Source organism: Mytilus trossulus, chromosome 14 (assembly GCF_036588685.1).
Source record: "Mytilus trossulus isolate FHL-02 chromosome 14, PNRI_Mtr1.1.1.hap1, whole genome shotgun sequence".
Lineage (NCBI taxonomy): Eukaryota > Metazoa > Mollusca > Bivalvia > Mytilida > Mytilidae > Mytilus > Mytilus trossulus.
Window position 1 is genome coordinate 27,249,542 of NC_086386.1, and position 22,615 is coordinate 27,272,156.

General features: G+C 31.6%; 2 protein-coding genes across 3 annotated transcripts in view; one reads left to right on the forward strand and one right to left on the reverse strand.

Moving 5' to 3' along the window:
- The window catches only part of LOC134696162 (zinc finger protein 330 homolog), a 310,551-nt gene that overhangs the window by 162,223 nt on the left and 125,713 nt on the right, over positions 1-22,615 (reverse strand). The window lies entirely within an intron of this gene.
- The window catches only part of LOC134696401 (sodium- and chloride-dependent glycine transporter 1-like), a 41,058-nt gene that overhangs the window by 2,025 nt on the left and 16,418 nt on the right, over positions 1-22,615 (forward strand). For both annotated transcript variants that reach the window (XM_063558168.1, XM_063558167.1), the window contains exons 2-9: positions 12,709-12,808; positions 13,549-13,735; positions 14,234-14,365; positions 17,756-18,101; positions 18,836-18,968; positions 20,018-20,152; positions 21,124-21,227; positions 21,768-21,892. In XM_063558168.1, the coding sequence (XP_063414238.1) occupies positions 12,785-12,808; positions 13,549-13,735; positions 14,234-14,365; positions 17,756-18,101; positions 18,836-18,968; positions 20,018-20,152; positions 21,124-21,227; positions 21,768-21,892 (1,186 nt within the window). In that variant the 5' untranslated portion in view covers positions 12,709-12,784. The remainder of the gene's footprint in view (positions 1-12,708; positions 12,809-13,548; positions 13,736-14,233; positions 14,366-17,755; positions 18,102-18,835; positions 18,969-20,017; positions 20,153-21,123; positions 21,228-21,767; positions 21,893-22,615) is intronic.

Below are 22,615 nucleotides of genomic sequence, written 5' to 3' on the forward strand. Positions count from 1 at the left end.
TTTATTGCATTCAAATTGTGTACATTTTGTTCTGTTCGACACATAAGATATCGTCTTCCTCTACTGTTTATGAGTTTGGATTATGTAATTCATAAAGTAGCGTCACTAATATCTTAGGGCGTAGGATTGCGTGTTCAAATATCAGCAGGAAAATTGAACGTTTGCAAATTCAGTATTATAACTCTGATTATTCAATATTAATATCGATTCTTCTGTATTGTTTGTATTTGCTTTTGTTATCTTTATTATATCTTTTTTTTCTAATTTCAAATATGTTTTTCCTGGTGTTTCGTTTTTGTTCTTTATATTACTTCCTGTATGACCACCAATTGCGATTAAAAAGAATTTAAGGGTGAGGGTGAAGTATAGAAGACCCAAATTAAATTCTTCATTTTGCAAATCAGTTGCTGTGTTTTGTGAAATACACTTATCCTTTTTAAGAACTGATGGTAAACAATGCCCACTGACCTTACAATCCTATTTGATAGTTTCCCTCAGTTGTAGTTAGAAATTGAAGGTCTTTTTATATCTGCGTGTCTGGTAATTCCAGAAATCCTTTAGGTACCTTTTTTGGGATAGAACGATAAAGCAAATTACAAAGTTAGCTCCCCTTAATTTGTAATTTCTAGTGCACAGGAAAACGAAACGAATTCGATTCGCGCACCTCTATCGGCAATTTGGACCTTGGACCGATGTAAACATGCGAGGGTTTTTGTTTGTCATGTTTTCACCACTGCCTGATTTTTAGGCAGATAGGTTATTGAATATATCTTATCTATAGTAGATGAATTCAGCGATGGCGATTTTAAAGACTAAATCGGACACAATTCCGACAAGTTAATCGGATAAACGAATAACGATGTATATATACTTGATTTTCGCTGCTTTGAAGACCTGATGGCGACCTTCTGCTGTTGTCTGTTCTTCTATGGTCGGGTTGCTGTCTCTTTGACACATTCCCCATTTCCATTCTCAATTTTATGATATATATTAGTTCAATTATCTAAAATAAAGTTGCTGAGATATATTACGATATTGACCATCAGTGTCCTAACTACATTTCAGAATTCAGATCAAATTCATTTTCTTAAAAATAGTTGCAATTGTCAAATGTTTATACAAATCTATGAAATTATTTGTAAATAACAGGCAGATGAAAAAAGGGACAATACAACAGATCAGACAGACCCTTACTAAATAAATATTGAAGAATAACGTATCATAATTTACTAATGATTTTATTCGTTGGATTAAACAGGAAATATTTTAATATGTGAAGTAGATAAATTTATTTTTATCTCATATTTGAAACTTTTGCAAGCACTTCCTACTGCAAGAGGAAATAATATTAATAATATTTGTTTATTTAGGTTTTAATTTAACTATATGAGACTAGCTGTTAGGATTTTACTGTACATTCAAATACCGGTAACTTAATTTAATTTAACTTCGATCAAATTCATAAATATAGTACACCAGGCATTGCCAGGGATCATCTATAACTATTTGCAACACTATTTATTATGATTGTATATGTGTGTAGATGTATGAAACTGACGCCCATAGTTATACTGATTTTACAAAATTCAAGGTTTGTTCTGAGAAAAATCTAGAGGACTGGTGTGTAATCCCTTGTGCATTTTAATAAGTTCTAACTTATACACTTTGTTATCTTATCTGATGCATTTTGCCTGTTCACTATGATCATGACGATCCATTTGTTTTTTTAATCAAAGACCTTACGTTATACCTGACTTATTATATACATTGACATGACGGTGTTTTTGCAGGAATAAACATTACATGTTTATGTAATATATACGTGTTTCTCGTTTCTCGTTTTGTTTATATAGATTAGACCGTTGGTTTTCCCGTTTGAATGGTTTTACACTAGTAATTTTGGGGCCCTTTATAGCTTGTTGTTCGGTGTGAGCCAAGGCTCCGTGTTGAAGGCCGTACTTTAACCTATAATGGTTTAATTTTTAAATTGTTATTTGGATGGAGAGTTGTCTCATTGGAACTCATACCACATCTTCCTATATCTATGATAACGTCTACAACAACCGTCAATATGCATGTTTTGTCCATGTTTTGTCCATGTTTTGTCCATGTTTTGTCCATGTTTTGTCCATGTTTCAAATAATCATATATGTTTTGAAACAAAATAGAAAAGATCAACTTAAATTATTCCAAAAAAAAAGAGAGGATGTCAACTGTGTCAGCACAAATTCTTTGTTTTCTGCACGGCGATGCTCCTCTGTTGCTGACCCTATGGTGTTCTGGTCTTGTGAGCCTCTTGTTTTTATTCTTTCTGAACACCATTAATCACCGAACAGAAACATTCTTGGTTTCAATTATTATCTAGGTAGGACAGATATGTTCTATTGGTGACCTTCTGCTGCTGTCTGTTCTATGGTCGGGTTGTTGTCTCTTTGACACATTCCCCATATCCATTCTCAATTTTATATTATATGTGTGTGTCTGGTGTTATAGTTCTAAAACTAACGCTATTTGAAAGAAAGAATATTTCCAAAAATAGTCATTTTCTGTGCATAAATAGTCCTTTAAATATATAAATATATTTCCTTCTCGGCTTCCTTTCATCGTGAAATCTTTGAACCAGAAATGGTGAAGTATAGTTTGAAGTCTCAGGAAGGAAATTGATTTGTTTTTTAACAAGCTGTAGAATTATTTTCAAAAATTGACTGAGTCACGTGACATGTAAATCGATAGAACTTTTGTATGAGTCAGTAGGAATCTAGGAAGAAACAAACATAGAAAGCTCATCGGTTTGGTCTAATCAAATGGTAGATTTGTTTGAAACAGCATGTGCAGTTTGCCGTCGTCTAAATCGAACAGTCACGACAGAAGTATAGGTTTAAATATAATGTACATATGCATGTACATACATGATGTATACAATTATATGTATGAGAAAAAGAAATAAATTTATTAAAAATTTAATTTCAATCCGGAAATATTTTACGAGATCATAGTGTAAATAAATCATTGTGTATGTTAATGCCATGCTCCTTAAATGTAACAATACATATTCTTTTTTTTTCGTATCTTATAGATATATGCTCAAATGTTAAATAATCTTATAACTGTATTTCTTACTGATCTTGAACCTATATTTTATAAGACTCTGCGAGTTAATCAATATCAGGAAGAATGGTTAAACAAATACACAAGATATATGTCAAAAGCATTAGGTGTTCCATGCGTCAGTAGATGACAAATCAACATTTTCTATATAAATTTTATGACTTAACTTAAAAAAAAACCAAGCATTTGCACCATTGATTTTTGTGAAATCATTGAATCATTCATTAATTATTCCCTTGTAGATAGTATTTGTTTTTGTATAGATTAATATTAATCACTTATTCTGCTTTTTTTTTGTGGGTTGAACATTTAAAAGTACTAACGCCCAAAATGCACTTAAGCTTACATATTGTTTGCATACTTAAAATGTTTTTGTTTGGTTAGGCATACGAGGATGTCTATCCATCTTTTCCTTTCAAAATTAGGTTGTCGTTAGATTGACTTTTTACGTTTCAAGTCCTGTGTTGGTGGCTTTTTGAAGTTTTTTGTTTATTGGTCGGGTTGTTGTCTCTTGTACACATCCACCATTTCCATGCTTGATTTTCTCGCTGTGTTGGTGGCCTCCGGCTGTTTGTTGTTCTTTGGTCAGACAGGTCGGGTTGTTGTCTTTTGTACACATCCCCCATTTCCATTCTAATTTTTTTATTGGAATCCTTCGAAGAAAAATCAAATCAGAACCTAAATTTATGTCAGGTTCTCCCGCGGGTAGAAATAACCTGCTTAGTGTACAGCACTGGTCATTTGGTCCAGTGATCAGCGGAATTCTCCGATTAAATTAGTTTGCGACAAACATGTATATAATTGCTGTGTGAAAATAAAATATTTTTAAAATTGTCCGGTCAGGTCAATTATAGTATTTAAAACAAACAAAATTGGAATAAAAAAAATGTTTTGTAACAATATTAGTTGAAGAGGTCTAGATTTTTGTAAATATGAATAAAAAGAAAATTGCGCTATGTATTTTCGACCTGGTGTATCCAGTTTTGAATTTGCTTTGATCTGAAGGGCATTAACCTTAAATGTGTTAATATTTGCTGCATGTAATCAATTTTGTGGTATCCCATCTCATTTGAATTGATTCCGCTTTAGCTTTAGACTTTACGATTTAATTGTAACACTGCCACATACGACCATTTGACTAATACATCCATAATGCTACGTGTTGAATGTCTTCCCAAAGCATCAGTATAGAATTGTTTTTCTCTAAACTTCGTTGTCGGTTTACCATTTTCGAAGATAAATGACATTTTATCAAATACCGGTATTGATTTTCCAGTTCTGTATAGCATTATTGGATGGTAGAGTTGGATGTCAATAATATGTTGCCTACATTACACTGAACAAAATAGTAGGTTCATGTGTACTTGCTCCAATGTTATGCAAATGAAAAACGTGCTAGCTTCTTTGCAGAAAATTAAACAAAATATACACAATTTAAAAAAGAAACCAGTATTCTACCTACATTTGATTACCAGCTTTCTTCCAAATAATGATTCTTTGAAAATACATCATAACAACAGAAGACTTGGATTAAGAAAACGTCATAGGTGCATCTGTTATACTGAGTACATGCCTAAACGAATCTATAAGAGAACATTGATACATATTTGAAATAAGCATCTCAAAAGATTAATGAAAAGTAATAAGATTTGTTATTATTTTGAATTAAAATGTCAGGTTTCTACAGACAAATAACAACTCCAACAGAAGAAATAAGAAGCCTGATCTCACACCTATGGCTTGTATTGTCACACCACTGTGTTGTATCGTCACACCCTTGTCTTATATCACCACACCAATATTTATCACATCACTGTTTTGTATTATCACACCCTTGTCTTATATCACCACACCACTGCTTTTCACACCATTGTTTTGTATTATCACACCTTTGTCTTATATCACCACACCAATATTAACACACCACTGTTTTGTATTATCACACCCTTGTCTTTTATAACCACACCAATATTTATCACACTACTGTTTTGTATCACCACACCAATATTTATCACACCACTGTTTTGTATCATCAAACCTTTGTCTTATATCACCCCACCAATAATTATCACACCACTGTTTAAGAAATAATTCATGGAAGCCATATATTTGTTGGAAATTTACACATGGCCTGGGCCGTGATATTCGAATTTTATCCTGAGCGTTAGCGAGGGATAAAATTAACGAATATCACGGCCCAGGCCATGTGTAAATTTACAACAAATCTATGGCTTCCATGAATTATTTCGATTCTAATAGGACAAATAAGTTAATTTAAATACTGAAGCGAGGGTTGGTATGCCGTGTGTGGAGCTGTTCTTTTTTACTCCTTCAAATATTCTCACAATATTTCCGATTTTTAATTTACATGTTTTCTCGTAAGCTACCGTCAAATCCAAAATTGACATTTCGTAAAGAAGGAGCTGCCATGTTGACTCGCTGATTCAAAGGCAATAGAATGGAAAACCTCAGAATCCCATTTTAATACAATATTATACGAACTTCGTTGGTTACAAAAAAGTTTTTATTTTTGTGATATTGACTTAATATTGTTTTTAAACTGCAACTTAAATTAGTATATTGATATTTTTTTAAATCGTAACATAAATATCAAGCTTATTTGCATCCCTTAATGAACCCCTCATTGTAGAGAAAGTGTTCCATGATGAAATTGACATTGCACAAAATGTACAGTGTTACTATATTTAGGAAATAAACAAAACTAGTTGCAATACATTAATTCTTTTTATTATGCATCTGAATAAGAATAAAAGTTCTGTAATGTTTTTTGTTTAATTAAAATTAGTAATACAATAAATTTGGCAAAGCGTTTGCAATGTAGGTTCAAATACATGTGGATTTACGTGGGAGGTATATTGTAACATCCATTATTATGTATATCTCTGAGTCTGCGCTAAGTATAGATATGTCGAGAATTTTCACACAGTGTTGTTTACAAAGCGAAAGAAGCACGTCATATTAGAATTTGTATTATCATACCGTTGCCTTGTATCTGACATCACATCCCTGTTTTGTTTCATCACACCCCTGCATAGTAATATCACATCAAGGTTAAGTACACCTAATAATCAGTTAACACAACGCTTCGTTGCATTTTGCATACTGTAATGTTATATTTAGACCTTTCTTTAAATGTGATAACACATTTTTAGTGACAAATTAAGAGAGATGAAATGTATATTTCGATCAGAAATTCAACATTTCGAAATCCCGGATGTACACTTATCATTTAAAAGACTTTGGACTACGAACTTCAACAGTTATATAAACGTTACGACAATATTAAGATAACACCATATTTTAAACAGAACAGATATTTACTTGGTGTTATCTATCATCTTACTTCCTGTTCGCTTCTAGGAATATCGTTCACATTGGTTATAAACATCTTCGCTAGCCAAGGGGTACGATCCACTCCCGCTTTCAGAAAGCGGGAGTGGATCGCAACCCTTGGCTAGCGAAGATGGGTTATAAACGAATACGTGGGAATCGTCTAGTGCATGACAAAATACCGTAATATAATATTTACTAAATAAAGCACACACGCAACTGGAACCAGCTTTAATAATTAAAATAGTCTCCGACACAGAAAACAAATACACTGACGTAGTGTGTGCTATTTCGGTCTCATACGGCATTTATATAATGTGAAGTTCCCAGCTTAGGGTTTATATTTCATAAGCTGCGAAAGGAATCCAAAAACTCAGCATTATATGTCTTTGATGTGAGTAGATCTATAGTTCTTGATTGGAGTTCCTCGTATAACTTCGCACCTTGTTCTTAAATAGTGTCCTATGATCACGGTTTTATTTCTATTGACGTAAACCATACATTTTCTTTTTATTCATATCTACAAATGAGTAGTATAGTTGCTGTTCCATTTACATTATTTTGGGTTTTGATTTTGTTAAATTAATCTCTGACGCAGGTATTGTCAGTAACACATGGCATGCGCAATGAAACATGGGTCCGCAGACTTAGCCAAGAGCGTATACTTTCCGTCGAGTAGCCATGTTTCCAATATTTGCGCAAGTTTTATGATATATTTTGATTTTTGAAATCTTATGTCAATCCACCAAGGTTTAGGCAGAGTTTATTCCTCCATGTAGTTAATATTGTTCTGTGTAAGTCCCATTTGAGTTCGATACTCCCCTGCAATTGGTCTTTAATGCCTTGTTCGAGTATAACTGATGACGGTTAATTTAGATAAAGATAACTGTCGGGCACACTACAACTTGTAACCTACGTTCATAACACTACCCCGGAATCCGTGAAACTGCTGATGGAAGTCTGCCCTGAGGGTATTATATCAATGCAGTATCCAGTACATGTACTTCCATGTGAAGATTATTGAATGGTATTTTGTTGTTTTAATTTTCAGTTACTTAACATAACTAAGATTGTTCTATACTGTTTCTTTTAATGCTTCTAAATGTTTTATGTATCTTATTTTGGGAACTACAAAACAAATATACTTGTCTTTAGAGTAACGTATGGAAGTCATTCAACTAACATGTCGTGCATACGTTTAAAAAATATATAAAATAAAAATTAGCTTTTATTGAATAATATATATAGATTAAAGGTGATTTATAGAAAATAACGGTCAGTGTACTTTTGTCTTACATATATATGTGGATTATTTATACGATTTCCCCGACTATGAGTACAAGGAGATGTAGGGTATATGCCAATGAAACAACAGCTCAACGAATCCAATTATCCAAAGTTACAGACTTCATGTAATCTGTATACAAATGGTTATATCACTTCTTGCAAATCAATCATACGTACTGAATGTAATGCCGTAACGAGAAAAAAAGTAGCTGCTGAAATCCATTACCGATTTGCGTCTTACCATTATATTTTGCTTTTGTCTACGATTGGAATTTACTATTTAATTCATTCTTGAAGGTCAAATATTTTACGATTGTAATGTTCGCAATCAATAATTGATACTGGTTCGTTCGACATTTTACTTCCATTTTGTGATAGAACAAAATTAGACAATATGAAACAATTAAAAAATTAGCAAACTGTCTTAGTTTTTCGCTACCTCCCTGTCCCAATATACATGATATAGAGAGACCAGTACGAGTCACTTGGATATTGAACAGTAACTTTTATTTAAATTTTTAACGCCTCATTATATAAGACGGTCTGTCTCTCAAACTAGTAAGTCTTTCTTTTCCCGTTGAACCTGGATTAGCCTTGCCCCTATTAAACGGACCCTTTACATTTACGAAGGACTATTACATTTCAATAATTCTTGTTTCATGTCGAAAATAAGTTTATACAACATGTATAAAATTATTTCTCATTTAAAAAAAAATGGAACCATACATTAATTTAATTCAGATATTCCATGCATGAAATTCATTGACCTGAAGGTGGGATGTTCTTGTTGACCTACATATTTGAATTTCAAGGACCCCATCACTCTCATTAGTCTTCATCATGTTCATGACTCAGCAGTTTATCTTATTTTTTCTTTTGTTATGTATATAATCACTAACTTTAATTATTCTCGTCAAAGAAATGGTCGTGATAGCCAAGAGTATTATGTTTATAATCATTAAATTTAATTATTCTCGTCTAAGAAATGGTCATGATAGCAAAGCGTATTAAATTTGGTTATATATATACTTTATGTACATCAGTTTGCCGTTTAAAATATGTGTTTCAAGTTGTATTTAGAATTTAAGAATAATCTATAAGGATACACTTAGGTATTGCACTCATATTTAGGAATATTGCACCAAGCCTTATATCATATTGTACGCCGGTGATTACAAGCGGAGTTATGAGGTTCTTCACGGGACATTATTCCCTTATACTAGTGCATTAAAACCTTGTATAATGTAGTACCAAATATTTCAGCAACATGTATGATGATATGCCCAGCCCTGTCCTTCTGATATACCTACAGTATTGATGCAATGTTAATTTCTGTTATCTTGACTATCCCATATAGTGCAACCTCATTTTACCCTAGACGAATCGTTGATCTCGTTATAAAGCGATCGCCTCAAATGTTTAAATGTGTTGGATCACAAAAACTTTTAAATTGGTTTTTGATATTTCTCCACTAAGTACTCGGCTTATTGACTAGGAGCCAGAATATTGTGCCTGGTTTGGTTGACATGAAGCTTTTACAATAAAGGCAAAAAAGAGGTAATTTGTATTTTTTTCCTGACACGATATTCACCATTGTCTTTGTACAACATACAGTTCGCAGTTACTATTCAGGCAAACCAATCTGGACGATTATGCTCGTATATATACAATGTTCTAGACAAAATTCATCCAGTTTTTGATCTAATTTTTAACCACATATTTTGTATTTACATTTGCTAGCGTAACGAATTAATTTGCCTCAACGAATTGCGAAGAGATCTAAATGATTATCATAATGATTATTTGTCTTGTTCAGTTTGTCTAAATAATGTTTCAAATTAAAGAATATGGATATGCATCACTCCAGAAAGTTGTTATTGGTGTGTAACTTTCTTTATTGTCCTAAAACTTTCAATGCCACTCAAGTAATATTTTTTTTAATTTCTTGCTTTCGCACATGAGCATATTTTACTAATTTAATGCATACTATTTCAAATCATTTTCAGGAATATTGTAATGCATAGGCAAAAGATATACTACAGTTTAGTAGGAAACCCTCAAGTAATTAATTTTAGAACGTGAGAAGGCAAAAGGTTGCTTGAATAACATGTATTTTTATTAATAATGATAACTTTTTTTCAATTTTGGTGAACCTACTTCCATAGCTGAAGGCTATAGATGCATGTAGTATATGATTAAACATTCAAAACATAAATGACTTCATTAAAATGTCATTTATAAAAAAAGAAATATAAGTTAAAATTTAATCATCAAGTGAAGATGATATGACCACAACAAAAACAAATGGTTAAAAGGGGTCAATGTCCCCTCAATTTTAAAGCATAATGCAAATAGAAAATGTCTTAGAAAGAAGCTTAAAAGTATACAAAAGTCATTTACTTACTGAAATGCATTCAAAAGAAAAAAAAGTGTCTAATTTCTGACTTATTTCGCTCTGATTATAGCTTTTTTGGTCCTTCTACTTTAAACCTTAAAGTAATGGTATTTGAGTAACATCAAACCATATCTGCACAACATTGAACACAACCAATACTTGATAATTAAAGAGTTGCTTCATGAAAAAGTGCGATACAACTAACGGCCTTATTATTGAGATTATGTATCGTTTCTAAGAAAATTAGGAGAGAAATATGTCAATAAATTACTTCATTACACAAATCTTGATTGATGCGTAGAGATTTGTTCTTTTTCTTTTCTGTTCACCTGGCGACAGGTAGCCTTGTAACAGAGCTAAATACACAATTGTGATTTTCAAATTTCTACAATAAATGTTTACAAAGCTTTCAATCCAATTTATATAGCTATCTCAATTATAACACAAAACTAAAACAAATATTTTAATTGGGCTTTGTTTGTTTCCAAATAAAATTCCGAAAGTTATTGTTGTTAACTTGCTTATATCAATATGATAATGAATAAAAAAAAATGCAAAACATTCACACGTGCGAATTGGTGCATTTAAACAATTGTGACCTTGCATTACTGTTTGTTGTTTCTAGTTGCACATTGAGGTTACAATGTATTTAGCAGGTATGGATGTTTATGAACCTGTCAATGTTATTTAAACAATGGTGATGATGAGGGATACTGCCAACAATATATAACATAAAGTGATACATATTTAATCGACTAATAAGGCGTAGTGTAATATCTGGCCTAGACTGGACCCTTGGACTGGACTGGACTGGACTCTGCGACCTGACTGCAAAGATTGGAAAGCATTTACGTTTTTAAATAATCGTGTTAATTGTTTTTTTTCAAATGTACGTCCCAAAGTTGGTTTCCGTTGACGGTTCTTTTTCTTTAGTTTGCCTCAACCAAATGTTTTGAAACTTCAAGAAAATGCTTATTACCACAAAACTCAGATCAAGTTTGAATTTTTGTGGCGTCAATTCAAACGTTCGAGAGTTGTGCTCCTATACCAATGGATGGAATGCTGAATCTTTTGTTTCCGTTCTCTCACTTTTGTTTGCCTTAACCAAATGTTGCATGAAACTATAACACAATGCTTATTTTCACAAAATACACATCATATTTGAATTTCGGTATCGTCACTTCAACCGTTTTAGTGTTACGCCTGTTTATAAATAATTCTGTTCTCTTACGTTAGTCAGCCTGAACCAATTAATATGAAAATACAGATATAGTAAAAAAAATTGTTGCATCACTTTTTATGTTCTAGAGTAAAAATGGAAAAAAAAATGCTAAATGTGACGTTTCTGTTGTCTAACTTAGGCTTTCCTCAACTAAATGTTATGAAACTAATACACAATATTGATTTAATACCACAACACTGAGATCAAATACAAATTCTGATAGGGTCTCAGCTATATCCCTTTATAAGTTTTTATGATATGCAAGCGGGGCATCATCTGTGTTCCATGTACACATTCGTCATTTATTTTGATACCTTTGATATTTTTATTTATTTGCATACCATGGAATATGACAGTTGTTGTACATTCGTTTGATATGTTTGAGCTTTTGATTTTGCCACTTTTGACTTTGCCATTTGATAAGGGACTTCCCATTTTAAAATTTCCTCAGAGTTCAGTATTTTGGGGATTTCACTTTTTGTTCATTTTCCATGTTTAAGTTTATTTTATGATTTTGTAATTTTGCCAATGACCTTTGTGGCATATCTGTTAATACTCATGTACTCAAATGAACATGTTTTTGTTACATTTAATTGTACTTTTACCATGGCAGGTTTTTATCCTTACACTGAACTCTTTTTAATTAAAATTTATTTTGCAAGCCATACTTATAATTAAAATGTATTCTTTCTTGTAATTTACCTCCACTTGCAACGTTTTTCTAGTATTGACATTTACACACCTGTTTCTTGTTTACATCTTATAGATATGACCTTAACATATCACATCTATAGTAAACATGGCTATTTATTTAATGACACCAATGGGACAGCAAACATATATTTAAAGACAAGGTCAGATTTCATACGTGACACAAAGTACACATACAGTTTCAAAAATAAAATAGTAAAAGGTGATACATGTAATACCCCCAAAAATATGTACACAATACGAGATACTTATCTGACCCGGTGTCTGCAGCATGCAAGAAAAAACGACGATCACATTCCAATTTGTAGCTTAATAGAAAAACCAAACATGTCTGGGATGCCGAATGTCATCATTCAATGCAACTTCTTATGACCGGCAGGTTATCAATTAAAATTATATTTTTGAATGAAACAGCATCACGTACAGTAATAATATACAATAATATAAGTAATACAAGCCCAGTCCAGTCTAGTCCGGTCCAGTCTAGATATTACACTTTGCCAGTTAGATAAAAATATTACATTACAGATCAACACGTTGAGTATTGGTACATAGCTACAGAATAAATTATTGAACACACTTTATCATTCTACATATACAGAAATATACATGTAGTTCTCTTTTTTATTTGCAGTATCGACTGAATTTTGATGCTTTTTTGAAGTGATACAGATCAAATACTGAAGAGATTACTAACTTATAAATACAACATGGATAAGATGACAGAAGCTGCGGTAAGTCCTAAATCGATGTCGGAATATTACGGGAGGTCGGCAAATTAATAGCTTGAAGGGTTGGACTGGTCATATCATGTAACAGTTTTCTAGGCATCTGCCTATATATATAGATATAAAAGTTCAATTAATTATGACGCTCGTAGTTTTTGCTTTGACGTCTTCATGCGTCAATGGGGAATCTTTAAAAATCAAATTTGAAAAAGCTACGCTTAGTATAAACACATGGACTAGGATTCTACTTCATATTTCCGACATGCATATTAATAGGAAAATGGTATGATTTAAAAAGATTTTCGCTAAATAGTGTTGACCACTTTTCTATAATCATGTTAGTGAACCCTCATAATGCTTTAAACATAATCATGTGATGGCTGAAAGAACGAAAGATGGTATTCATGCGAAACGTAAAATAAATATAAAAATAAAATTGAAGATTTTGAATATTTGTCAATTTTGCATCATAATGTAAAATTATAATTTAACTATATGTGACCATTCTTATTAAACTTTGAAATTAAATTGATAAGTTCATCGTGTTTTTTTTAAGATGAAGGGCGTTGCATTGCTTTGGATAGTAAGTTAGCATGGTTAGACAGCATTATGTTTGGATCTGATTTAAATCTTATTGAACAAACATATAAAGGTGTTCGGATACTTGAAAAATATAAACTAATTAACCATATACAATAACTTCGTAAATAGTCAAAGCTTGATTATCAATAAATTTTATTTTTCAGAAAGAATTCAATGACGACGAATCCTCCTCTTCGGACGGATGTTCTACAGTATCAGAAAACAGCGATGAAAATAAAGAACGTGGAAACTGGACAAGAAAGATGGACTTTTGGTTGTCATTGGTTGGTTACGCTGTGGGTTTAGGGAATATCTGGAGATTCCCATACCTGTGCTATAAAAGTGGTGGAGGTAAGTTTATTAACTTCAAAACTTAAATTAGTACCAGGAGAGTTTCGATGTAGTAATTATCCCCCTTGCCCTCCGGAGCTCGGGTTGAAATACCTATGTCCTAGGTGCAAGTTTTCCGAGAGATATATATAATATAATGCATTAGTGTATCGGTCTGTTTAAGGAAAATAAATAAAATCAAACTGTGTAGTAATATTTCATTTCAAAAATTAAAATTGTTACATTTGATTTAGTCAGAAAGAAGCTTCGTTTTCGTGTACACTTATGATACGTTAAAATTTTTAATAAAAACCAAGAAAAAAATGTTACCTTGCAAAAACAGTATATGTATTCAACAAATAAAAAAGGAAAGATGCATATTTTGTGTATCCTTGTAACCAATATATGATTTGATTTCGTAAATTTATCTCAATATAAAAAAAATAACTAAACTAATACATCGATTTTCCATAAAATTTTGGAGTGCTTTTAAAGAACATGTACGATTATATTTTTCAGGAGCATTTCTTATACCATATACAATATTTTTGTTCTTGTGTGGCGTGCCATTGTTCTTCTTGGAAGTATCATTTGGACAGTTTGCTAGTCTCAGTCCTATTACAATATGGAGAATATGTCCGCTGTTCAAAGGTAGGTTATTAGTTTCATGACATTTCTATCGCTAACCTGGCTTCAGACTATAAGTTTGACTCAATAAGAGTATGTTGAACCTAGCAATAAGCAAAATAATGCCATCATACTTCTAGAGAAGAACCGTTTGAACAAATGTTGATCCCAGCAGGGTCTCTGCTTTGGTGTTCTACGCATATAGGGAATGGTTGTATTTAAGATTGTAACACAGTGATGACTGCTGTACCCATATTTTGACTATTTTATTTATTATGTCTTCACACATCGTTGTAAATATAACAGAATTTGATGAGACTGTTGTAAAAGTGAGAGGTTTAGCGCTATATAAAACCAGGTTCAATCCACCATTTTCTACATTTGAAAACGCAAGTCAGGAATATGACAGTTGTTGTCCATTCGTTTGATGTGTTTTGTCATTTAATTTTGCCATGCCATTAGGGACTTTCCGATTGAATTTTCCTTTGAGTTTAGTATTTTTGTGATTTTACTTTTTGGTGGCGTCGATTCGTGCATTATTCTGTAACATTGACACATATGATCTATGAACTCTGGCAAATGTAATGTTATGATAAGGCTGATTTGTTTAATGTTGATTGCCCTTTCTGAAGAGACATCTGTAATGATCCAGTTATAATTATATTAGCATTTTATAAGTTAATAAATTGAAATGATTTCAATTTGTCTGCATGGATTAGTTAATTTCGGAGGATTTTGACTAGAAACACACCAGTTAAACTCAAATTACTTGTACTAACTTTTAGATGGAGACGGTTAGGTGATGCATGGATTCATAGAAAAGACGCTTTAAGTTGAAAAACTCGTGTCTGATCATATTGTCAATGCTTTGGACAATAAAACATGTTTAAACTAGGGGATGTACAAGCAGTTACACATTTCAAATAATAAATCTTGAAATATTTTATTTTTTTACAAAAGTTGTTCAAGACTGCTGTTTAAGTACTTCCTATATACTAGTAAGTTCTTTTTATAACAACATTATTACACTACAGTGACAATTGAAATACACTTAATGTAATATAGAATTGAAATAGAGAATGTCCTAGTTTCGTTTACCCTATCAAACAGATTATATTCGCCGGGAAATTCAAACCCTCTTTCCTTCAATCAAATCGCGATCGATCCAGTTATTGCAATTAAGGTTGTTTGTCTCGTCCAGAAAATGCATGTCATGAAATATGTTCCCAATGGCTAACAACAACCAACCAATCAATCAATCAATCAATCCTTCTGACGATATACATCAAATAAACATTAAATACCACAAACAACATTATTCTTCTTTTCTCTTCATAATAGGCAAAATAATGTTTGTAAGGTAGTCCAATTGAGATTTGTTCTGAATATGTTTGAAAAATGGACCAAAACTGCATATTCTATTTTGATTGCGTTTATAGTAGCATTGAATGCAATATTTAATTACAGCTATGGGGACCAACCATGGTTCTGAAATGAATTCAGAAATTGATATAGTTTGGTATCATGTTTTGTTTAAGTTTAGTTAAATGAATAAAAGCAACAGTAGTATATCGATGTTCAGAAGTCATAAATAGATTTAGAAACAAAAATCCGGGTTACAAGCTAAAATTGAGGGAATCATCAACTATATGGGGAAAACAAACAAATTAAAAAACAACGTCAAATTTTCAATTTATAGACTAAAGATAGTGTTCAGCGGGTTTCGTTGGTTATTTGAGTGATCAAATCTAATTATCAAAATGGAGTATTATTCTTTCTTTGTCAAGATTTGTTTGCAGTATATTGTTTTCAGATTAGTTTTTCCTATTGAACACCCATTTTGACACTTATGAACAGATTTAACAATGGACTGGATCAATTTCATTGTTGAAATTGTAAATTATGCAATATTTAAGTTTTTATTCAGGTTGTATGTTTTCATCATTAAAAAATTATAGTAGACAATAACATATGAATCATGCAATGTGTCTGTTTGTATTGTATTATGTTGTGTTATTGCCTTTTTTAAATGTGTTATTTAAGAATAAGAATATTTATTATTCCAATCAAGGGCCCTTGATGGGCAGCATAACATGTACACATAAAACAAAACATCATGATTTGTAACAGAAAAACATTTTTATAAACTAAAATGAATCATTAAAAAAAAGTTCAGACAGATGTTATTATCTTCATTCTAAAAAAATCATATACATTTAGTTCCAGGCAGGATATTAGCAGGATATTCCTTTCACCAATATCAAATCGGTGTTTACGAGTATTTTGAATGTTGTCGTTTAATTTTGGGTTTTCCGTTCAAATATCCAATGTTTAATGTAATGCTATAAGGTTTGGTGATTTTCTTTTGCACTGTTTGCACTTTTAGTGTTTACCAGTTCTTATATTCATGATATTTGTTTGTTTATCTGACTGATAATCTTTTGTTGTTTGCTTTGTAATTTGTTTTATCGGCCCCATTTCTATTATATCTGATGATATGTAAAATAACAAACAGTCTTGTCTATTCGAGAGAACAATCATGCTATACTAATTATTGATTGATACGAGGCATCGAAATATACTTCTCTGACAGTTAATCAAGGGATAAGATACCACCATAGCTATCATAATTATAGTAAACACATCTTCTTGTAAACAAAAATATCTAGTAATAAAATGCAAGAGTACTAAAATATATTCATCGTCTAAATTTAGGAATATGTTTACTTTGATAAGTTGTTTGTCTAATTCTTTGTGAAACAAATCAACCTTACATTATCAAGCTTTGATAATCTCTATTAATATCTGAATACATTAACTTTGTTCAAATTGCATAAGATTTTATTGCAATAACACTCCATTTCCTTAAAACTATTTTCTTGTAATCTCGATAGATTTGTTCAGTTAATTAAACATGGTATAAATACCTTAAAAAATATGAACATAATTCTTAAATCTAAATTGACAAGGATTGTCAGTTTTCAAGTAGAAAGTCGATGGTTTTCTCCTGGCACTCTGGCTTCCCATTACTAAAAGTTGACCGACAATATATAGCTAATAGTACCGGAAGTGGCGTTAAACACCAACAATATAATCAACCAAACACATTAGACCTCCATAAGGAAATATAACAAGTGAATTTGAAGATGGAAGAAGTTGGCTCAGTGATTTTTTTTAGCCATTGCAATATAAATTATTTTTAAGTAATAATTGGAAAAATAGATTTCCTGTTTGATATCATTGATTGACTAACTACAAGGAGCAATCAATAAAAAGAACAGCCGACTTAGGCAAAAAGCGCAACGATTCCTATTAAAAATTTAAAATGACCATTGCATTGCATGTAAAATTATAAAAGACCTGTCTAAATTTTTTTCACATTTAACATCAAATTATATATTTTCTCCCTTGCAGGTACTGGGATCGGGATGGCCATTGTTTCTGGAATGTGTTGTCTGTACTACAATGTTCTCATCGCCTGGACACTATACTTCCTGTTTATGTCCATGAGGACAGTTCTACCCTGGAGCACATGTGGAAATGATTGGAACACAGAACATTGTTTCGTCAAAGATAAAGATTCTAGCACATCATTCAAACATAACCAAACAGTTACAAACTTTACAAATTCAAAATATAATTTACTCCAACAATCTAGTGTTCTGATGAACAGCAGTAGTCTGATGAACAGCAGTAGTCTTATGAACAGCACCAGCATTTTGAAACATAATTACACATCACCAAGCGAAGAATTTTGGGAGTACGTTTTACAGCTTATTTATGATTTAAAAGGGCTTTTAACTCAGAATGTGTTTGATTTTTTAAATATATATTAATGAAAAACAAGTGAAATCATTACAATTGTTTATCATAAAATTATACTGTACTATGAAATTATCTAGACATTTGCCTAAGACCTAAGAAATATATCAGAGGTTCCGTAAATTTTGGATCAAGCTGCACCATAGTTCGCATGCTAATCTTTGTGATGCAATTCACGTCCACGATCATTTCATGTTAATGACAACTTCATTTTACAACTGCATTTTTACACATAATAACAATTTATGTCATTAGAATTTAAATTTCATGTAGAATGAAATGCCACGAACAAGCACTTTCAATAACCTTTTCAGACATTTGTTTAAAGGTTCAGCCTTACGAAAATTAAGGAAAACTGAACTGCGTATCATTAGTGCTTGACAAGCTTTTCTCTAGACAGAACAGCTAAACCCAAATCGATTTTCTCTTCTTTAGTTCTTTGGTTCCAAATCTGCTTCAGAATGGCATTTTAATGTGGAAATAAAAAAGTTACTCTTTATGACACAAAGTCCAACCCAGTGATATTAAGAGAATTGTATCTTTTTCAGGCAGCTACTTTTTTACATAACATTAAAATGCGCTACAGCTTAATAACCTGATTCCTGGTTTATATCCCAATCAGTTTTATTTACATCTTATTCTGGTAACGAGATAACAATTGTTTTATTTTAGAAAGCACGTACTTCAAATAACTGATGGCATCGAAGACATGGGAGAACTGAGATGGCAACTGTTTTTATGTCTTTTGGTATCTTGGATACTTGTGTTCCTTTGTCTCTGTAAGGGTGTGAAATCATCAGGAAAGGTAATGAAATCAAATTCAAGCATGATGAAAGAGATTTATCTATCATAATGATATTTCATTATCATGAAAAAAAGTGTCACGATACTTTGTGCAGTCATATTGGTAGCGTCAATATCACAAATGAATTTGTAAATCAAACCAGTGTAAATGAACATTCGTACGTGTTTATACAACATGTGCATTACCCTTTTGTTTTTGACATATTTTTTTTTATAAATTTTAAACATATTTTATTAATCATCACCTGTTACTTCAATGTTTTTGACATTTAGATATCGTTAAACATGCATATGCACTTGTAGAATCATATATTGGGAGCTATTTAGTTTCAATTAACAATAGATGTTAATTTTTTTTATATATGCAAAACTTGATAAAAAAGTATAGTAGAAATACAGAGCTCCAAAGTAAAGTTTAAAAGGGGAAGTCCATTAAAATTAATAAAATCAAATTTTATTAAGCAACTGAACGAGTAAAAGCAAGTGTCATATTCCTGAAGTAGACAGGCAAAGCAAATGTTGGATTATACCTTGTTTGTTATGCAAATCCGGTAGAACCTAATGCTGGACTTTCTGTTGTTCTCAAATGTATACATTAATGTTAATCGAGGGACAATCAGATTGGCGTCGTCGTATATTATATCATGCATATCAGATATGTCAAAATCGACTGTTCTTGTTCATCGTATTACAACAGTTATCATATGTACCAGGATTGTAACTTAATATGCCAGACGCGCGTTTCGTCTACATAAGATTTATCAGTGACGCTAATATCAAAATAATTGTAAAGCCAAACAAGCATTGAGGACCCAAAATACTAAAAAGTTGTGTCAACACAGTAATGTTCTGTCTTTTGTGAGACTTCTACTTGCACTATCCTTTTGAATGCTACTATTTGTATTTTACAGGCAAATGTATTGCTCTTGATAGATACACTGTTGTTGCATATTTCGAAAAACTAATCAATTGCTTTATATATAAATTAAGCAAGGGATGATGAAAAACACATATTGAATGAATATATGAGACCTCATTTTTGTTTTTCAGGTTGTGTATATAACTGCTACATTTCCTTATTTGGTATTACTTGTTTTATTGGTTCGAGGAGTCACTTTGCCTGGAGCTGTTGATGGATTGAAGTGGTATCTCATACCAAAGTGGGAAAAATTAGCAACATTTCAAGTATTGACATTTACACCTTATTGGTTTTTATGCTATTAGCAACTTTTATTTTATTGAATAAACTGTAAACGACTGACTAAGTTTAGAACTTATTTCCATTTTATAAGTCACGTAAAAGCAATAAATACACGTACCATTCAGGAAAGTATTAGTTCTATTTAAACTATGAAAAAACGTGACTATTTTACTTTCGGTTTAACATTGTTGTTATTTCAAAGATTTCGTTATGATTTCAACATACAGTTATATGTCTGTTCGCAGTTGAACGATTGCATTTTTCTTGCATAATGTTTATATAATTTTCGGTCAGCCTCTGAAATAATTTGGTAAAAATACGACGTAAATGTTATTTTTTAATCTGAAGAAACATTGATCAATTCCTGTGTGCTATTAAGTGTTAAGCTAGCTTAAGTAGTTACGTAGGAGGGCTGGTATTGATTTTTGCATTTCAATTTGGTTGATTGCTGTAAGAGGCATCAGCACTGATAAACCTGTCGACTCTGATCTTTTGAATTATACATGATCATATAATGTTACATCAACGTGAGAATATAGATTTGCCTTTCTGCTCGAGTTTTTTTTATTTGTCCTTGAAATCAGTTATTTTTGCAACAACGAAAGATTGTACAAATACATTTTAACATTTTTGAAATTATTGATTAGTTGTATTATTGTGTTTAATGAAAAAAATAATTATTGTCGATAAAACTGTTTTAAGAAAAAAATATTTATATATATATGCATATGGTAGTAAAGCTCATATCAACTATCATCTACCAAAACATTTTTTATGCAAAAATATGGAGAATTAAACTTAACGTGTAAAGCACATCGATAACATAGGTGAAGTAAATAAAGTTCTTTTCCCCCATGTTAGAGTAGACAGTGCTGAGTAAAGCAAGTTTACTTTGACACAAATCCTTTAACATGCATTAAGAAACACTAATTAACGTACACAATTTATTTTTCAGGTTTGGGGAGACGCTGCTGTACAGATCTTTTATTCTGTTGGAATGGCATGGGGAGGACTTATAACATTATCTAGTTATAATAAGTTTAATAACAACTGTTACAGGTATAAACGACTTTGAAGCAATATATTGTGGTGTATATATAGTTGATTTATTTACTTTTTATTTAAAGTGGATTGGGAAACAAGTTTTGCAAGTTATATTAATCTCCTTCACAGATATGAATTGCAGTTAATATATAAACAGCACATTAACAGCACATTAACAACATCACATTCATCTTTGAAATACGTATCATGATGTAGAAAGAAAATCATTTTCAGATTAATAAAAAATGTGGAAATTCCATTATCTGTCCAGATTAATTTAAGAGTGAAAAAATAGAAAAATAAGCATACCGAAGCTTGTTATTGAATTTAAAACAAATTAGATAAATACAAATGAGCAAACGTTCTCATCCAATGATCTTCAGTGATAATGTGTACTCACATCTTTGTTTCCTCATTTAAGCAGTGTTTAGTTGTCATTAAAATGCATTTGTAACTGTTTTCAAAACATTGGAAATGAATCAAATAACATTTAACATACATTTAATTTCAAGTAGTCGCTAATGATACGGATTTTCTATCTTATACTATTTGCAGACAAGCTATGATGGTTCCTCTAATGAACTGTGGAACTAGTGTTTTTGCTGGACTAGTGATATTTTCAATCATAGGATTTATGGCCCATGAAACTGGTGTTGAAATAGATGAAGCTATTAAACAAGGTACACATGCTATTGTATTTATGACACTCACTTGATTATAATTTATCAGAACAAAATTTAAGTTTGTATAGCTGTTTTTATAATCGGAATGGCATGATGCCAAGAGCAATATTCGACAATTTGGGAAGTTTAGGTAAGCGTTGTTACTTGGAACAAGGTATATTTCGAATGTAACAACTGCCATATCTTGGCATTTGTAAATGCTCAGAATGTTGTTGGTGTTTCTTTCGCTATCCATTGAACACATCAAAAACAAAATATGACGGACAGGTTTCTGGTTGAAACTCATATTAGATACCAAGCTTCAATTTAGTAGACTAGACTCCCATTTGCTTTACACAAGTCTCACTAGAAAAAAAACCAACGATTAATAAACAGAAGAAGACATTGTAAGTGTTGATATTTTGGTTTCAATCCACAAAACAAAATGGTGTCAAGGAAAAGTTATGCTGTTATATTAGAACGAAGGGAAATATACATGATTTCTTTTCTCTTAACGATTGGGCAATACCAATCGAAAGTGCTTAAATAAGGGAATCTAAATTGAAGTCTTGAGGAAAAACTGTATTACAACAAACGTTATCTTTTAGCAATACAAACTTCCACAAAAAATACAAGACTATTATGTGCTGTTTTTTGAAGCTATATAAACAAAATATGCACTCTATAGATTTTATATGTCCGAAGCGTTTTTCTGAATTTTCCTTCAATAAGATCGCTAAA